This window comes from Talpa europaea, assembly GCF_964194135.1.
Source record: "Talpa europaea genome assembly, chromosome: 4".
Classification (NCBI taxonomy): domain Eukaryota; kingdom Metazoa; phylum Chordata; class Mammalia; order Eulipotyphla; family Talpidae; genus Talpa; species Talpa europaea.
Window position 1 is genome coordinate 102818588 of NC_140070.1, and position 19969 is coordinate 102838556.

At 39.6% G+C, this 19969-nt stretch overlaps 1 protein-coding gene across 1 annotated transcript in view; it reads right to left on the minus strand.

The window, feature by feature from the left end:
* Positions 1-17753, minus strand: part of KPNA1 (karyopherin subunit alpha 1) — a gene marked incomplete at its 3' end in the record, with an annotated part of 46586 nt that extends 28833 nt beyond the window's left edge. The window contains exons 1-2 of the mRNA XM_084232048.1: positions 17647-17753; positions 5988-6121 (exon numbers count right to left, since the gene is read on the minus strand). Of these exons, the coding sequence (XP_084088174.1) occupies positions 5988-6116 (129 nt within the window). The 5' untranslated portion in view covers positions 6117-6121; positions 17647-17753. The remainder of the gene's footprint in view (positions 1-5987; positions 6122-17646) is intronic.
* Positions 17754-19969: the final 2216 nt, after the last annotated feature.

A 19969-nucleotide genomic window follows, 5' to 3' on the forward strand; every position in this document is an offset into this window, starting at 1 on the left:
TACCAATTCAAATTCCTAACTTGATTTTATATTCCCGTATTTTCATAAGCTAAAAAAATCCAGGTTCTGAACATTTACATAAATACTTGCTTTATCCTTACACAAAATACAGTTTCAGGATAACTACTGATCCTACACGATTACTAAAAGTAGTTTATTATTTATTTATACTTCTTTTTGTCTATAACATATATTCCAATAGAAATTATCATATTGCTGTATTTTAAAGTATATTAAAATAATTCCTGCATGGTTTAGCTAACAGCATGACACAGTTAAGTTCATTAGATTTCTTTGGTTCATTTTTAAGGATTTCTAATCTCATTTTGATTAAATTTTGTTTTATAATTACTTAAAACACAGGACTACAAAACCAAGCTTAATCAACTAAATTAAATCTATTGGTACTACAAAACTTACATCCACAGACAGTGTTATTTACTGTAAAATGGCATGGTAGGATGCTGTTAGTGATCTTTAATTACTATAGGTCATGAAGAATACAATTGCTAATTAACAACTGGAATGTGAAATTAAAAACACAATACCATTTGTATCACAGGGATTTAACATCATCTCACAAGATGAGAAATTCTTTAGCAAAGAGAAGTCCTAAGCCTACAAGTTTTGTAGCAAATCCAAAGGATAAATAATACTGAAGGGAGCAAAAAGACAAAATGTAGAGCAGAGGTATCCAGAGGGGGAAAAAAAATGGAACTGCTAATTATCTGGTAATTTAACCAAGTGGAAAATCAGACAAAAGTAGTAAGAGCTATAAGAAAGAAAAAGAAGGCAGCCAGGAATTCAAAGATGGCTAAACAGGTAAAATAAATAAGACAATTAACTCCAGAAAAACACAAAGTACAAAAAAAAGGAAATACAGCCACAGTATATTATTCATCTCACCAAAAAATAATATATACTGTAATATAACAGGAAGATAGATGTAAGGGAAAGAGTGATATAAGAACTTAAATTTTCACCTGGCCCAAAAGAACATCAATACATAGTATTTTAAGTTAATAAATATATGCAGTAACACAGACATATTAATTAGAAATGTAGCAAAATAAACCACATTCAACAGTTTAGAAGGTTGAAAGTGGTTTATGAGGAAATGAGACCAGGTACAGTGCTGGTTTTGTTTCAAGTACCTTAGCACAATTTAATTTTTTCAACTATTACTCAGAGAAAATGTTAAATTTTTAAAAAGAAAAAAAGTGGCAAAAATAATGATTTGTACACCGTATTTATAGAGTCAATATTGCCTGAACTTGCCAACTTAGGTAAACAATGGGAAAAGGCTGTCTATCCACAAGCTTATGAACTTGTTCTTCACTTCAAAAGATTATTTTTGATGGGGGCCTCCCTGGTGGCACAAGGGGTTAAGATGCAACCTATGAAGCTGGCCACAGCCTCTGTAGCACAAGTTCGATCCCCAGCTGGACAGTCACCAAATTACATACTGGAAGAGAAATGTGGCTATCATTTTTAGCACTCAAAAAGTATTTAGAATTCATGGCCTCAAAAAAGCAAACTTTAAGGGGCCTCCCTGGTGGCGCAAGGGGTTAAGCACCGCACTATGAAGCTATTCGCAGCCACTGCAGCATGAGCTCGATCCCCAGCCATGGAGTTACCCACATGGCGCAGCAGAGCTCTCCTGACTTGCCTGCTGCTCCCCTCAACAGTGTACTTCGGTTGATCTGCCTGCTCTGTTCCCCACTCTGTCTCTGGTGAATCTTCTTACCCCCCACACCTCTGGCCTGCACCCCAGCTCTTGTATGCATAAATAAAAAAAAATTTTTAAATTATTTTTTGTAACTAAAACCAACAAGGAAGATTCCATTCTTTATCACTACGGTTTTTACAAACTATTTAGCAACACATTACTTACTTATAGTGAGTCCGAAAGAATCTGTATTTAACTGAAAATATTTTAATAGTAAATGCAGTGTTTTTTTGTACATGAAATATTACCAGTACAGGCTCAATTAGAATGTCAACAACAATTAACATTTTTTGCCAAAAATCAATTTTAGTTATGTCAGTGCTGAATGGAGAGTGCCACAGGTATTAAAAGCCACACTGCTAAAAGGACAGTCCTAAAAGATAGTTATCTTTTGTGTACTTGGTCACATCAACTCCTTTATTAAGCTCAAATCTAGCCATTCAGTTAGCTGTTCAGTTGGCCTAGGCCAATGACTTTTCTCCATAGATGAAAAAACAATTTTGGAAAGATAAACAATACCTAAATGAGTATGTATTTTATTGGTGTTTACTATTTCACAAATTAGGCATGAAACTAGTATTGCTGTGATATTAAGATGCCTAATCAGCTTAAGAAGTTCTCCATTAAGATGGTATAATGAAATGACAAAATTAACATTTCAAATAGAGTAAAATCCAAAACTTCTCTTGAAAACCATTAAAGCCCAACACAATTTCAGGTCTCCCACAATGAAAATGATATAAGTAATGGATTCAAACCTCTTCAGATCTAGGTTATCATACCTCACCCACCACCAAGTTACCTAGTACTCCACCACAGATCATAGGCCCCCACCCTAATCTTCCCCTCTAGCAACCTCAATTTTACAGTCATAATTTTAGGTTTGTTTTAATTTTGCCTGTTCCTTTGCTTCTCTATGCTCCAAGTAAGAGTGAAATCACTCAGTATTTGTCTTTCTTCTGATTTATTTCACTTAGCATAATCCCCTTCGGTTCCATACATGCTGTCACAAATGACAAGATTTTCTGTTTTTACAACTCAGTATTCTCTCAACATCTTCTTTATCTACTCATCTGCTGTTGGGCACTTAGGTTATTTCCATTAACTTGGATATTATAAACAGTGCATGATATAATGAACATAGGAGTGCATATATTCTTTTGAAGTTTTTTTTTTTAAAGACTTATTTTATTTATACAAGAGCTGGGGTACAGGCCAGATGTGCGGGAGAGTGAGATTCACCAGAGATAGAGCAGGGAACAGAACAGGCAGACTGAGGAAATACACTGCTGAGGGGAGCAGTGGGCGAGACAAGAGAGGTCTGCTCGCCATGTGGGTTGCTCCAAGGCCAGCAGGGATCGAACCGGCACTGCTGCGACACTGCGGACAGCCTCACAGCACTGCGCTCAACCGCCTGTGCCAACAGCAAGGCCCAAAAATTAATTTTTGCATTCTTTGGACAAAAACCAAGGAGTGTTATTGCTGGATCATACGGTATTAATATTTTGAGGGACCTTCCTATTGTTTTCTATAGAGACTGGAACCAGTCTACATTCCTACCAATGGTATATGAGGATTTTTTCCTCTGAACATCCTTGCCAACTTTTACTATTTCTGGTTTTGTTGATAGGGCCACTCTCAATGGGAGTAAGGTGGTTATTTCACGGTGGTTTTATTTTGCATTTCCTTGGATACTGAACATTTTTTCATATGCCTATCAGTCATCTGTATGTCTTCTTTGAAGAAGTGTCTAGTTAGCTTTTCTGCCCATTTCTTTCTTTCTTTCTTTCTTTCTTTTTTTTTTTTAAGATTTATTCATTTATTTATACAAGCACTGAGTATAGTCAGAAGCGCGGGAGGGTGAGAGAATTCACCAGAGCCAGAGCGGGGAGCAGAGAAGGCAGAAGGACAGAAGTACACTGCTGAAGGGAGCAGGGGGCGGCGGGAGAGGTCTGCGCACCATGCGGGACCCTCCTCCAGTGGCCGGGTAGGAGCCGGGGATCAAATCTGCGCCACAGAGGCTGCAGGCAGCCTCGCAACCCAGCGCTCAACCGCTGCGCCACTGGGGAGGCCCTCTGCCCATTTCTTGATTGGTTTATTCGTTTTCTTTCTGTTGACTTCTTTGAGTTCTTTGCATATACTGGATATTAGTCCCTTGTCAGGCGTAAGACATACAAATATTTTTTCCCATTTGGCAGTATATACTTTCATTTTATTAGTAATTTTTAGTTTGTCTTTTTTTTTTTTTTCAGTGCAGAAGCTTTTAATTTAATGTAGTCCCATTTGTTTATTTTGCTTTTGTTTTCCTTGTTATTGAAGACAAGTGCACAAAGGTATTATTGAAGCCAGTGTCATGGAGTGCTTTTTCAATGCTTTCTTCTACGTATTTTATGATTTCCGGCCTTACATCCAAGTCTTTTATTCATTTTGAGTTATAATTTGTATAGCTGTGAGAGTTGTCTAATTTCATTTTCTGTGTGCGGTTGTATAGTTTCCCCAATGGTTAAAGAGACTTCCTTTCTCTGTTGTTTACTCTTAGTTCCTCTGTTATAGACTTAGCTGTCCATAAATTGTGAGTTTATTTCTGAGCTGTCTCAATGCCATTCTATTGGTATGTGTGTCTATTTTTATTCCAATAGTTATCACACTGTTTTATTATAAACTTGTATTATACTTTTAAATCTCTACTCCTCTTCTTTTTGTGAAGATTGCTTTGGCTACTCAGGGTCTTTTGTGGTTCCATACAAATTTCAGTGATGTTTGCTCAATTTCTAAGAATGCCATTGCATTGAATCTATACAGTGCTTGGGAAGATGGACATTTTAACAATCTATACAGTGCTTGGGAAGATGGACATTTTAACAATGTTAATTCTTCCAATCCATGACCGTGGAGTATTTTTCCATTTCCTCACGCCATCCTGTTTCTTTTATATGTCTTTTAGTTTTTGTTGAACAGATCTTTCCTCTCCTTTGTTTTTTTTTTTTAAAGATTTATTTATTTATTTATACAAATACTGGGTACAGTCAGTAGCACAGGAGGGTGAGAGAATTCACCAGAGCCAGAGCGGGGAAGAGAACAGGCAGACTGACAAAACACACTGCTGAAGGGAGCGGCGGGCGCGGAAGGAGAGGTCTGCGTGCCATATGGGACCCTCGCCTGAGGCCGGGGATTGAACTGGCGCTGCAGAGGCTGTGGGCAGTTTTGCAACCCAGCGCTCAAATGCTGCACTACCAGGGGAGGCTCTCTTTCCTCTCCTTTGTTAGGCTTATTCCTAGGTATTCAATACCTTTTGCTGTTACTATAAATTGGACTGTGTTCTTGATTTCTTTCTTTTCCAGTCCATTATTTGTGTAAAGGAATGCAACAAACTTTTGTTTATTGGTTTTTGTAGCCTGACATTTTACCAATTCATTGTTTCTAATAGTTTAATGGAGTCTTTCAGTTTTCTGTTTATTATAATATCATCTGAAAATAGTGATAGCTTTACTTCTTTGACAACTGGGATTCCTTTTACATTTTCCATTGCCTAATTGCTCTAGCTCTGACTTCCCATACTACGTTGAATAGCAAATATGAGAATGGACATCCCTGTCTTGCACCTGATCTTAAAGATAAAGTGAATGTGAAAGTCTCAGATTCTCCAGTAGGTATTCTAGGGTTAAAGATGATCAATCAATCAATTTCTTAAATGCCCTTATAATACAGAATTATCTAGGGGTGAAAAGAAATATTCCCTAAGGTTTTGCTTTACTAATAAAAAATACATATACACAAACATGAAGCAAGTGTGACAAATTGTTGACTATTACTGAATCTGAAGGAAAAGTTTATGAGGTTCATTATCTAGCATATTTTTTACATGTTTATAATTTTTCAATTAAAGCTTACAATGAAAAGCAATGTTATGCTGGTCATATGAGAATTCATTAGCAAACAGGACCATAAAATCTTAAGGAAAATTCAATTTAGAAAAATAAAATACACTGAAGACAAATAGGCCAAAATATTAAACAGTGGTTATATTAGGAACAGAAAAACCTGACAGATTTCTTCTTCTTCATTCCACTTGTATTACTTCCTCTCCTATACTCTCCATGCATGTTGATTTTATAGTGTGCATGTGTAAGCAGTGGTGGGGAGGAGTATATAAGCATGTATATATTAAAGTTATAGTTAAAATAAAGGAATGCAGTTTTAGGCTTAAAATGGAACATGAAATTTTTTTAAAAGACATTTATAGGGGTAAAGGACTTACCTGCTCTTCTCTTTTCTGCTTTCTTAACTGTAGTCCTTCTTCCTCCCTCCTTCTCCGCATCTCATCAGGATTCAGGGACTTATTTTTGTAACTCTTCAGGCGAAAGTTCTCTTTTCCTGGGGTGGTCATGATTCCTTGGAGGAAAAAGAGGGGGGGAGTGAATGGAGTGAATAAGCTTAATGTAAAGATGCCTGCTATTCTAAAAGTGCAGTCTTTTATTAAACATTTACATGCCCAGGCCAACCCCGCAGAAATTATTTAACAGCTTTAAAGCGAACAATTCAATGTTTTTTTTTTTTTAATAGCCACAGTTACATGCAACCATCTTTAGTCAATTTTTGAAAACGTCATCTTAAAGAAAACTACAACTCTGTACCATTTAGCTACCATTTAACTATTACTCCTATTCTGGATAATTCATAGTAACAGAATATTAAATATGATGGATAGTGCCTGATGTGTAGAATTCTTCCATGGTAAAGCACATTAAGTACTTTGTTTCCTTTTTATGACTGTATATAATATTCCACTGCATGGATATACCCTGTTATATGTATCCATTCAGCTTATGGACAATTGGGTTCTTCCACTTTGGGATATAATACTTCTATCAACATTCATGGAAAAGTTTTTATATAGACAGGTTTTCATTTTTCTTGTATATATGTCTAGAAATAGAACTGCTTGGTCATATAGCAACTCTATGTTCAATCATTTGAGGAACTGCCCAACTCTCCCCAAAGTCACTGCACCATTTTACAAACCAGTGTATATGGGATGTAAATTTCTCCACATCCTCACCAACATTTGTTATCACAATTTTTTTATTCTAGCCTAGTAGAGATAAAGTTTTATCTACTGATCTTGATTTGCATTTATTTGATGACTACTGAAATGGAGCATCTTTAGCAACCATATATCCTCCATAAAAGAAATATTTATTCAGATTCTTTGCCTATTTAAAAAATGGGTTGTCCTTTTATCATTGAAGAATAAGAGGTCATCCTGCAACAACTAGAAAACCACCTTTCTCTTTGCTCTTCTATTTAATCTTCACTCAGCTCTTAGATTAGTATCAACACCTTTTACATTGTATTACTTCAATGACTATGAATCTAAATGAGTGTTTAGCATTTCTTTTCGTTTTTTTATTTGACTTTAAAAAAAATTTATTTATGCATACAAGAACTGGGGTACAGGCCAGAGGCGTTGGGGGGGGGGGAACGAAAGGATTCACCAGACACAGAGTAGGGAACAGAACAGAGGAATGACTGAAATACACTGCTGAGGGGAGCAGTGGGTGAGTCAGGAGAGGTCTGCTGTGCCATGTGGGTAGCTCCCTGCCACGGATCAAACTCATGCTGCAGTGGCTGCAGGTAGCTTCTAGGTTGCGTCTTAACCCCTTGTGCAACCAGCGGTTAAGCATTTCTTAGATGAAATTTGAATTTCTTTGTTGTACAAGATCCCTTCATTCAATACTTTTTCCATTCTCAGGAATCTATACCCACAACACACTACATGTACACTTCTATTATATTCAAGATGGTATATATGTAGTGTGCAGAGCAATTCACTGAGTTCTATAACTTCCAAGCACATTAATAAAGTCTCAATATTTGATGTTTATAATGTACTTTGTGGAACCATAAAATGCTAATATACTTAACATCATCAGGTAAATTAAACAATCTTATTAGAAAACATGATGTGCATTCAATACTAAAAAACCAAAACCACAAGAAACTATACTACAAAATAAATCATGGATTTATAAATATATTTACACATTAATGAATTTAAGTACAAAAAAATTTTGGTACACTTATGAATATTAATTATTCATTTTTTATCAACTTCTAATCAAGAAGTGACAGGTCATTTTAAAAGATTTTAATAAAAATTCAGGGAAAAAATAAAATTAAATCTATTTGCCCCATTTTTCCCTTGTAAAACAATTAAAAATTATCTTCATTTTAGTGACACCACCTAGTGCTCAATGATGGCAAAGTTTGGAAAAACTTGCAAAAAACATCTCCTGTAAGAAGTCAATGCTGCAGTCAATTCATTGGTGCTCATCTCTAGTTACATCTCCTAACTCCAATTCCATGACTCTAATAGAAATTTTTATTATCTTTCATGTCACTGCTTCAGACCTTCTTTCACTGGTAAGTTTATCATAACCTTTTAGTGCTGAGTTCTGATTTCACCTTCCAGATCTATGGGTTCCTAACTTGCAAGGTTCCCATAAAAGATATTCTCAATATTCCAACACTTAAAGGAAAATATTTACCAAGAAGTTTGGGGATTCACACCCCAGCATTCAGTAACTGCTGAATTCCAAAGGAAATAAAAAGAGTACCTCATATTAGAATTAGAATATTCACTGTGATTGTTACAATGAAAAATTATAAACCGGGCCTCCCCGGTGGCGCAGCGGTTGAGCGCTAGGTTGCGAAGCTGCCGGCGGCCCCTGCGGCGCTGGTTCGATCCCTGGCTGCTCCCCGGCCACCTGAGGAGGGTCCCACATGGCGCACAGACCTCTCCTGCCACCCGCTGCTCCCCTCAGTGGTGTACTTCGGTCCTTCTGCCTGCTCTGCTCCCCGCTCTGGCTCTGGTGATTTCTCTCACCCTCCCGCGCTTCTGACTGTACCCAGTGCATGTATAAACAAAACAAACAAACAAACAAATAAATAAATAAAACATGCCTCTATTAAAAAAAAAATTTATTAAAAAAAAAATTATAAACCTAAAAATTCCAAAAGGAGGTCTGGTTATGGGGAATGATCATGATATACTAAGAAATGAAAAAAAACAGAACACTAACTTATAAAAAATCTGGGTGCTGGGAATAAAAAGCTAACTCATTCATTATACTTTAAAAAATACTCCACAACTCAGAATACAAAAAACTTTAGAATTTTCCTTTATCTCCCAAATTTTATACAGAAGAAATATGGTGGTAATAAAAAACTTTCAAATAGAGTTGAAAGCATATACTGACTACAATGAAGCTTCCAAAACTGCCTAAAACATTGAATTTCTTTGAGTTAGAATTTTATTTACATGCTGTTATTTCATCTAAGTTCTGACTCAATACTTTAGACCCTTATAAAAGAGAAAAACTATCTCTTCCCTTACAGTCGTTTTCAATTTCTGTTTTCAATAGATCTTTTCCCAAAATGGCACAAAGTTTCCTTCATGTTGAAAATAAAAAAGACAAGAAAACTTGTCTTTATCCTAGTCATAGTCATCACTGAATTTAAGTAAGTTCTGCAATGTATCTGGCCATTTATAGGGACTTACACATTTCAAATTAAATATTGGCACATAAAGAATATACATTTCTCACTAAAATATATTAACAATTCAAAACACAGAAATTATAATCTTTGGACCTCCCTGGTGGTGCAGCAGGGTGAGCGCAGCCTCTGCAGCATGGGTTCGATTCCCTGTCGGCCAGGAGATGCCCACATGGTGCGGCAGACCTCTCCTGTCTCACCTGCTGCTCCCTTCCGCAGTTTGTTTCAGTCCATCTGCCTGTTTTGCCCCTCGCTCTGTCTCTGGTGAATCCTCTCACCCTCCGCATCTCTGGCCTGCACCCCAGCTCTTGTATACATTAATAAATCTTTTTTAAAAAGTATAACCTTCAATACTAAATATAGTACTAAGCAAATAGCGGTCATTAAAATGCTGTGGAAAGAATGAAAAGATCAGAGTGAGCTTACGTAAAGAAATAAAATGTTTGATATGGTAAACTATTCTATAAACCTGTTGTAAGGGAATGAACCACAAGGAAAGAGAACAGATAATAGGTGAGATGTCAAAACCTTCTAGGAAGGTTATAAAGCAGATGGTCAAATAGCATTTTAGTAGCAAAGTGAAGAACTCTGAAGCCTAAGCATTTAGAAACACATGGATTCACATTGCCCACAAACAGGAAGTTTCACAACAGGAGTACCACCAGGTATCTCTGAAGGTACTAGATACTAGACTAGTTGAAGTCTACAGTCATCACATATCCAAGTGTTCCTCTCCTTTCTGCATAGTCAGGCAACCACCCCTCCTCAGCTACTACACAAATTGAGAGGATTTTTTTCTTTTTTTTTTAATTTTTATTTATATATTTTTTTTACATCATTGTTCATTTTTAAACAATGTTTGCTTTCTTCCCCGTCCCCCATCAGGTGTAGTCCCCATAGAACTTCCCTCACCAATGTATCCAAGAGGATTACTCTGAAGAAACTAGAATCTCTAAAATGGGCAGGTGAAGGTACAGGTGAGGTATACAGAAAGTTATAGAATATAGAGAGTTATATAGAAAACAGGGTTACATTAACACAATAAACAGTAAGAACCCCAGCTCATTTTCTAAGATGATTTCTCAAAACATGACAGCCTGGTGTATAATAATATTCTCCCAGCAAGAAAATTGGAGGCTCTCTTTCTCAAAGGAACTGACCAGCCCAAAATGATTATGAGGGTTCCTTTCCCCCATAAATGACTACCTGCTTTCCTACCTAACCTTGAACAAGTCACACCTATAGAGATTTCAATTCAGTTTTGAGACTTCCACTCTTAATCTGAACAGACGTAAGATTACCAGCATCTGGGAAAAGTCCAGAAAAGACCAATAGAATTAATAGAACCTTAAAGAAACAGAGCAATGAGAAAGAAAAAGGAAACTTTAAATAAATATGTATGCCCTTAAAATCCTCAGAGAATTAGCATTTGTAAAACAAAATATATTCTAATGACTAAAAATTTAATATATGTGTGAAAATTTAAAATTCAACAGAAAGGTTAGAAAATTTCTGTATAAACAGAAAACAAAAAATTGATAAGATATTATCAAAGAAACAATGCATCAAATTTAGAATATCCATTCAATGAAGGACACCATAAACAAATCAGCAGGAAGATAAAAGGCTCAAGGAAGATATTTTTCAAGTTTAAAATCAACAGACTCAATTCAAATTTAACTGCCACAGAAATTTCTGCAAATCAAAAAGACAGACAAGAAACCAAAAGGAAGGACAGGGCCTCCCCGGTGGCGCAGCGGTTGAGCGCTGGGTTGCGAAGCTGCCCGCGGCCTCGGAAGCGCCAGTTCGATCCCCAGCTGCTCCCCGGCCACCGGAGGAGGGTCCCACATGGCGCGCAGACCTCTCCTGCTGCCCGCTGCTCCCCTCAGCAGTGTACTTTGGTCCTTCTGCCAGCTCTGCTCCCGGCTCTGGCTCTGGTGAATTCTCTCACCCTCCCGCACTTCTGACTGTACCAGTGCATGTATAAACAAAAACAAACAAACAAATAAATAAATAAATAAATAAAAATGCCTCTATAAAAAAAAAAAAAAGGAAGGACAGCCAAAGGCCAAAACAGACAATTATCAAAAGGCAATACCTGAATGGCTCAAACTCATTGGAAATCCTAGAATATAAACAATGAGATACCACTTTATAACCAACAGACAAGCAAAAAACAAAAAGCTGAATAAAACCAACTACTGGCAGAGATGTGGACAAACAAAAACCCTCTCCCACTTCTAGTAGACATACATAAACTAGTTTTCCTATTTTATGCCATAGGAATTCCACTCTTGGGCCAATATTCCAGAAAATGTCTCACACAAGCCAATGGGATGTACAGTAGAAGTACAGTTACCTTGGGGGCCTCCCTGGTGGCACAGGGTTAAGATACAACCTATGAAGCTGTTCGAGGCCACTGCAGTACGAGTTAGATCCCTGGCCAGGGAGATACCCACATGGCAAAGCAGACCTCTCCTGACTCGCCCACTGCTCCCCTCAGCAGTGTATTTCAGTCATTCCACCTGTTCTATTCCCCACTCTGTCTCTGGTGAATCCTCTCACCCCCCACTCCTCTGGCCTGTACCCCAGTTCTTATATGAATAAATAAATCTTAAAAAAAAAAGTACAGTTACCACAGTGTATTTGTGATGCCAGAGGAGCAACTCACATATCAATCATTAGAAAAGAAAAAGTAAAATGTGATGGAGCCACATTTTCAAATTCTGTATGAAACACTACTACATGAACACCACAAACAGAAAGCTCTCTAAAACTCTACTAGGTAAAAAACTTAAGGAACAGGAAAGGTTTATAATACAACACATAAACTAAATACACTCACATATTACATATTTCACCATGCCTCATATGTAACCAAAGAATGTACAAACCACAGGGAGTCAGTGCCTACTGAAAAGGTGTAATAGGAAGTGAGGCTTGGAAATGAAAACGGAAGGACCTTGTGTGGTCTGATGATGGTGTGTCAAGAACTGAGAAACAAAATTAACTCTAAAACTCTTTTTACCTGAAGACCAAAATATAATAAAAAATATATAAATAATAAATTTCCCAGAATTTAAAGGACATATATTCCCAGTTTGCAAGGGTCCATGGAATATCTTTACATAAACAAACACAAAACCCAAATCTAGGCACTCCACTATGGAATTTCAGGGGACTGGAGGAAAGACTGGGAAGGTCAGATACAAACGAAAAATTACAATGACTTTGGACTTCAACATTAGAATTGAGAAAACAATAAAGACATGACCTTCAAATTTCTTAGGCCTACAATTTGATAAGCAGCAAAGTGACTGATGAAATGTTAAGGGCCTCCCTGGTGGCGCAAGGTGAAGCTATCCGCAGCCACTGCAGCTCTAGTTCAATCCCAGGCCAGCTACCCACATGGTACAGCAGACCTCTCCTATCTCACCCACTGCTCCCCCAGCAGTGTATTTCAGTAGATATGCCTGTTCTGTTCCCCACTCTGTCTCTGGTGAATCCTCTCACCCCTGGCACCTGTGGCCCATACCCCAGTACTGTATGCATAAATAAATCTTGGGGGAAAAAAGGATGTTATGGTAGACTAAAGGTTTTCTTCATTATGAAAGATCTCAAAGTGTTTACTTCCCATGGGGCCTCCCTGGTGGCACAGGCAGTTGAGTGCAGCGCTGTGAAGCTCTCCGCAGCCTCTGCAGTGCCGGTTCAATCCCCACTGGCCTCGGAGCAATCCATATGGCAAGCAGACCTCTCCTGTCTCGCCCGCTGCTCCCCTGACCAGTGTACTTCATCAGTCTGCCTGTTCTGTTCCCCACTCTGTCTCTGGTGAATCCTCTCACCCTCCTGCACATCTGGTCTGTACCCCGGCTCTTGTATAAACAAAATAAATCTTAAAAAAAAAAAAAAAAGTGTTTACTTCCCTAGTACCCTTTCAAGAAACTTAGGAAACATGAAAAATAGATCCAATATAGGAAAAGAGCAAAGAGTTTTAAGGATGATATAAAGACAAATTTCAGGATAACACTCATGAACTATGCCAAAAAAGTAACCAAACCAGGCTGCAATAAAGGGACATAGTGTTCCAGCACAACTGTCTCAAGAAATGAAGAGGGATGAAAAATAGCTATTAAATTTGGGGGGGAAATGGTTAGGAAATGATACCATAATACATTACATAGTTTAACTTTAGTATTTACACATTTATTGCAAGCATACTGAATACTGACTTAAATGCCTATGGTAACTACATTAGAAAGGCAGACGCAGTATATGTGTATGGAGGAAAGTCAACAGATAATGTCTAAAACTGCTGTATCAAGAAAGAATCATCAAAGTTATTTATAAATTGAAAGAGGAAAAAAGCTTAAAGAAAGAAAATGGTAGGTTTCAGAGTGCAGGAGCAGAGGACATTTGTTTTCCAAATATTATTCTAATTAAAAATTTGTATTTTTTAAACGGTAACAAGGCAAGAAACTTTCCTGACTTTTACAAAATACAGTTTTCACTATATCACTTCATGATGCTAAACAAACTACATCTAGTTTGTTTTGGAGTGAACTGCAAAGCTAAGACAAAATCAAATTTTAATGATTGATGTGAACATAGTACAAATATCCCTGTTTTTGAATCTCAGCTCCACCACTTACTCTGTGAAATAGGGCATGTTACCTAACCCGCACAGGTAATAACCTACTCAGAGTGGTTCTGCAAGAATAATTAAGTGAACACAGATGATACAGTGCTTAACCCATCAGTGGGTTGGTTTAGTGCTTTCTGCCTTTCTGTTCCCTGGCTACAAATCCCCATTCTGACCCCAAACTGCCTCATTGGTCACAGAATCAAAGACTCACGGACAATTCAGCATATATCCCTCCTCATACTTGAAAATCCATCATGATGAGTAAGCAGACTTAATTTCAGTATATGAAGGGCAGCATTATTCATGTGAAGAAGATTATCTCTATTATCCACACTCTGGGTTATTGCCGGCTTTCAAGAACTGCCCCAATTAGTCTGGTACACTAGATCAGAAGCATTTTACAAGACTTATTTTCTATTTTGTAGGGTCATAACACCTTTCAAAAAACAACTGTTCATTCCATCAGTCTTCATCTCTGCTCTTTCACTGCAGGGCTTCCAAATTTTCTAACGCAGGGCCTATCTGGCCCCCTTTGTTGGCCTGAAGCCACCTCCTGCTTACTGAAGCAAGAATAGATTGAAACCAACTTCAATCAGCCAATTGAAATGTTTAGTATTTCCAGTGTTTGCTTCCATTATTTTGGCTGAATTTATAATCCCCTGCAAAACAGAGATTTTAAAACAAATAGTTACAGGGAATTCTCTTTATATTTGTATAGCCAAAAGTCTGAATTTATTTTATACAAAGTATTCATACATCTAAGAACAATCTAACAGATTTAAAAAACAAACATGAAACAATAATACTTAATTTTAATCATTAACTTAACAAACACTGTACCAAAACACTAGAGCAAAAAGAAAAAAAATATTACCCTATTCCCAAATGAAAAATAGATAAAAACACAATTAAGAGCAAAAGAGAATAGTCGACCAATTGAGAACAATTCCAGACTATCTTGTATAATTTATATCACAGCTGAGGCTAATGAAAATTACAAAAATTTGACACAGCTCTGAATCTCCTGACAGTCAAAATGTAGAGTTAACAGGATGGCTTATGGATCATGAATGCTCCAACAAAAAGCAATGATTTGAGGGGTTTTGTTGTTGTTTTTAAAGCAAACAAAATAAAAGGTTTCTCGCTGGGGCCTTAAAAAGAGTCTGTGTCTAAGGTCTCTTGAAAGGATCAATCAATAAGAAACAGTGTCTTGGAGAGCACTGAAGTTTTTTCTTTTTCTTGAATGTTGTCCTTTTTATGTATCAATCCTAGATAAAAGTCAAAGTACCTAACAGTAAACCATCGCCTGCGAAGACCTAAATTAACACAATCCAAGTATAAATGAATGTTCTGTTTCCCTGATACACTGCAAACTCCTCAAACATATGTTCTCTGCTGCCATTTGAACTTCCTTTGCTAATTTAGTACAATATTCAGTTTCCTTTCAATAACTGATAAAATGCAATGCAGTCAATATTTATATTCATTATTTGTGAGTCATGACTGCTATATTATAAATTCCATGAGGATAGATATAGTATCTTGATCATGTCTATACCCCAGTTTGGAAATATGATCACCCCACAGAAACAAGATCAGTCCAATAAGTATTCCCTAAATGAATGGATTAAATCAAAAACAAAAAATTAAAATGGATTAAATTAAAAAACGAAAAAATCTGAAGAGAAATAACTTTTTTTTTTTTAAAGATTTATTTATACAAGAACGGGGTACGGGCCAGATGCGCGGGAGGGTGAGAGGATTCACCAGAGACAGAGCGGGGAACAGAACAGGCAGACGAAATACACTGCTGGGGGAGCAGCGGGGGAGACAGGAGGGGTCTGCCACACCATGTGGGGATCTCCTTGGCTGGGATCGAACCCGCACTGAAGAGGCTGAAGAGGCTGCCGACAGCTTCACAGTGTGGCGCTCAACGCCTGAGCCACCAGGGAGGCCCAAAATAATTCTTAAAGTAACAGTGACTTTGGGTTGCATGGCTATTCCAACAGAAGCTTGATAACCTTTTGTAAAATACTTCTCTGACCTTTAATGTTTTTATCTGTAAATTATGAAAAATTAACATCTAATTCAGTTACTGTAAACATTAAATGTTTTAATATATATAAAGTATTTAGCACAATACCTGGAAAAGAGCCCCAATAAATGTTAAATTACTTTCTCTCGAGTCCCTCTTAAAATCGAGTACCACACAAAAAACACTGCCTTCCAAAAATAAATTTTCAGTTAAAAAAACAAGAGTTCATTCATACTTACTCCAAAAAGTTAAAATTTCATCTTAATCTTTAAAACGGAGTGGGAGTAACTCGTGGGTTACTATTTTATTTTTAAAGATTTACTTATGCATACAAAAACTAGGGTGTAGGCCAAAGGGTTGGGGGGGGGTGTGTGTGTGTGTGAGAGAGGGGGGGGGAGGATTCACCAGAGGGGGGGGGAGGATTCACCAGAGACAGAGTGGGGAGCAGAACAGGCAGACTGACTGAAATGCACTGCTGAGGGGAGCAGAGGGCACGGCAGGAGAGGTCTGCTTCGCCATGTGGGCAGCTCCCTGGCCGAGGATCCAACTCTTGTTGCAGTGGCAGGCGGTAGCTTAATTGTGCTGAGACTGAAACCCAGGCGCCACCAGGGAGGCGCGTGGATTACTCTTTAAATATTACAAATCAATGCAAGAACAAGTTAAGGAAAAAACAACAACGTCAAGAATGCCCTTTGAAGCAACGAGGGGGCGGGATGTGGCAGATTACCACTCACAAATGCTAAGAATGGGGGTTCTGAAGAACTGTTCTCAAAGAAAAAAAAAAAAAAGAGAAATTCAGTAATATCACTTAATAGTATGGTTTAGAAAAACATACCTCAAAACTGTTCATTCTGCGTTTAAACCGTAAAAATCATGTGCAATGTCTCATTTAAAAGTGGAACATTACGTACTTCCATTCAAACCGAAAACACGCCTTATGACTACTTCCCTGTCATCCTTTTTCTCCTCCCATTTCGAGCACAATCTCACACTTCGCTGTTTCCCTGGAATCACCACCTCACGCGCGCTAAGTGGAGACGAAGTTCTGTCATTCCTATAATTACCACACCCCTGTCAGACGCTTCAGGACCATGTTGTTATGACATCTGTAAACATCAGCCAACCGTTCCACCCCCCCCGCCCCCCAACCCCCCACCCCCCCCACCCCCCACCCCACCCGCCACCGGCTCCAGCACTAACTTGTGAATTCCCGAGAAGGTTCTCCCTCCCTCGGCTGGGATTTTTACATGCCACCCGTGCTCTTTCCTGCCTCAGTCTCCGCATTCCGCGCGGCCCGCCCCCGCCCCCCGCCCGCGCGCCCGCCCGCCCGCGCCCGGCCGCGGCGCCGCTCCCAGCTCGCCTCCCCTGCGCCCCGCGGCCTCGGCGTCCCGCAGTCCCCCGCGCGCTCCCAGCCCCGCCGCCGCCCCGCCCCGCCCCGACCGGCGTCCCCGAGGCAATCGCACCAGCGCTCCCCACCCCCACCCTCCGCTCCGCCGGCCGCGCGGCCGTTAGGACAGCCCCGCGTGACGCACCCGCACGCCGCGAGCGCCAGGGCCCGGGCGCCGCAGCGCGAACGCAGCTGGCGCCCGCCCTCGCCCCGGGGCCTCCCCCGGTCCCGCCGAGGACTCCCGGATCTACCGGCGGGCGGGGGAAGGGCCGGGGCCGCGCGGCCCCAGCACTCACCAAGCTCGAGGCAACCGAACCCGGTGCCACTGACGAGAGAATCGCTTGCTCACTTGCCCGCCGACCGTAGCCCTCCCGCGCACGATCTGGAAGAGCCGGCCCGCGCCTTGACGCCGCTCCCCAGGCCTCGCTCTCCGCCGCCGCGCACCCAGCGAGCAAGACCCAGCTCAGCCGGCGTTCGTAGCGCGCCTGCGCGCGGGACCGGCCCACACGCCTGCGCACGCTCCTCCGTCGCTAGCTGCAGAGGCTGCCGGGAAGTGTAGTCCTCCAGCTGTCTTTCGCGGAAGGCGGAGAGGATGACGCCCGCGCAGTCACAAGTGGAGGGCTTGGGCCTCCCTGGTGACGCAAGGGGTTAAGACGCAGCCTATGAGGTTGTCCGCAGCCTCTGCAGCACGAGTTCGATCCCCCGGCCAGCTAGGGAGGTACTCACATGGCTCAGCAGACCTCTCCTGTCTCGCTTGCTGCTCCCCTCAGCAGTGTATTTCAGTCAGTCTGCCTGTTCTGTTCCCTACTCTGTCTCTGGTGAATCCTCTCACCCCCCACACCTCTGGCCTGTACCCCAGCTCTTGTATGCATAAATAAATAAATATTTTAAAAAAAAAAGTGGAGTGGTGGGGAAGGACTCGCTTACCATTGCAGTCAATGGTAAAGGTTGGAGAATCGTGGTGGAGGGACAATGAAACGGCACTCCTGACGTTGAATTGCCAAGTTATGTCTACAAACCTGTTTTCGAAACTCTTCCAGGACCATCAATCTTTGCATCTAGCCTCTATTGGTTGGTACACATCATCTACCATCCTTTTACCTGATAGTGTATGAGGAGTATCTAAAATCATTCAGAAATTAAATGAAACAAATATTTTACTCTCAATAAATGCTCTCAAACAAGGGCAAATGTTACTATTAAATTTGATGAAGTTATTTTGGGGGAATTCGTTTCGTGCAGTGGTTTCTAAAGAAAAAAAACAATCAAGCAGCGATCACAAAATAAAGTCTCGTATGTGGCTTAGTTTATCAAATCCATGTGAGATGCTCACCAAGATGCAAAGTGAAGAGATGGGCAGATAGATTTATAAATGTGGGAGCAGAGCACACTACCTGAACTCTAGGCTGTGCAATCCATGTTCATTTGTCCTGGACTTCTCTCTCCCCCTCTCTAGCCTCCTCCCTTTGCCCGCTCCCCCCCCCAACCCGCGCCCCATCAATAGTCCCCACCTATAGCCTATTTCCTACATATCAGAGTTGAGTTTGAGCAGAGGGGGTTTGGGGGAAGAAAGGGTGTTCTAAGGGAGAACAGACACTTAGGGCCAAGTATACCTAACCACAGCTACACTGAGAACAGATCATTTTATTCCACACAAGAACTAAGATTATTTGGAGCTCTACTTCAGTCCTTGTGAAAACTAGTTTATTTCCAGCTCACCCTAACTCCTAGCAAGGTTATCTCTCGAGGATCTTTGTCCCCTAATACTGTCCTATATAATCCCTATCCATCAAGTGGGACATTGACTGACTTCTAAACTATGGAATATAGCAAAGATGATGGAAAGTCCCATGATTACATTTCATTATAGATGTGTCTATCTTTGCTGGAAATTTTAGAGTGTACCAAAAAATATTGACATCATAAAAACTGCAATGTGAAAAGTTACATTACAAATATTGCAAAATATTTTATATAATAATATATGTAAACTTGGAGATATATCTAGAATTTATGTATTTAAACATACTTTGTTTGATAGACATATATTTGAGATAAATGTATTTATGATACATTTTTATTCAAAAATACATATATATTTGAATTGTACATATGTATTCTCAAAGTTCCATATTAGCACAGGTGTGTTTTGGAGCTTTCTGTTCTATTCACTTCATCTGTCTAGTCCTGTAGTATTAATGTATTTTATTTACTCTAGTTATATCATCATATATTGTGGGCCATGGCACCTCCACTTTGTTTTTCCTCTTTAAAATTGTATTGACACTTCTTAGATCCTTATAATTAATATAAATTTTATGATTATTTCATTCATTTTTATGAAGAAAAACATGATTTTGATTAATATTGCATTGAGATGAGACATATCTATTGAGTCTTTTTTTTTTTAAAGATTTATTTATTTTATTTATACAAGCACTGGGTACAGTCAGAAGCGTGGGAGGGTGAGAGAATTCACCAGAGCGAGAGCAGGGAGCAGAACAGGCAGAAGGACCGAGGTACACTGCTGAGGGGAGCAGCGGGCGGCAGGAGAGGTCTGCACGCCATGTGGGACCCTCCTCCAGTGGCCAGGGAGCAGCCAGGGATTGAACCGGCGCT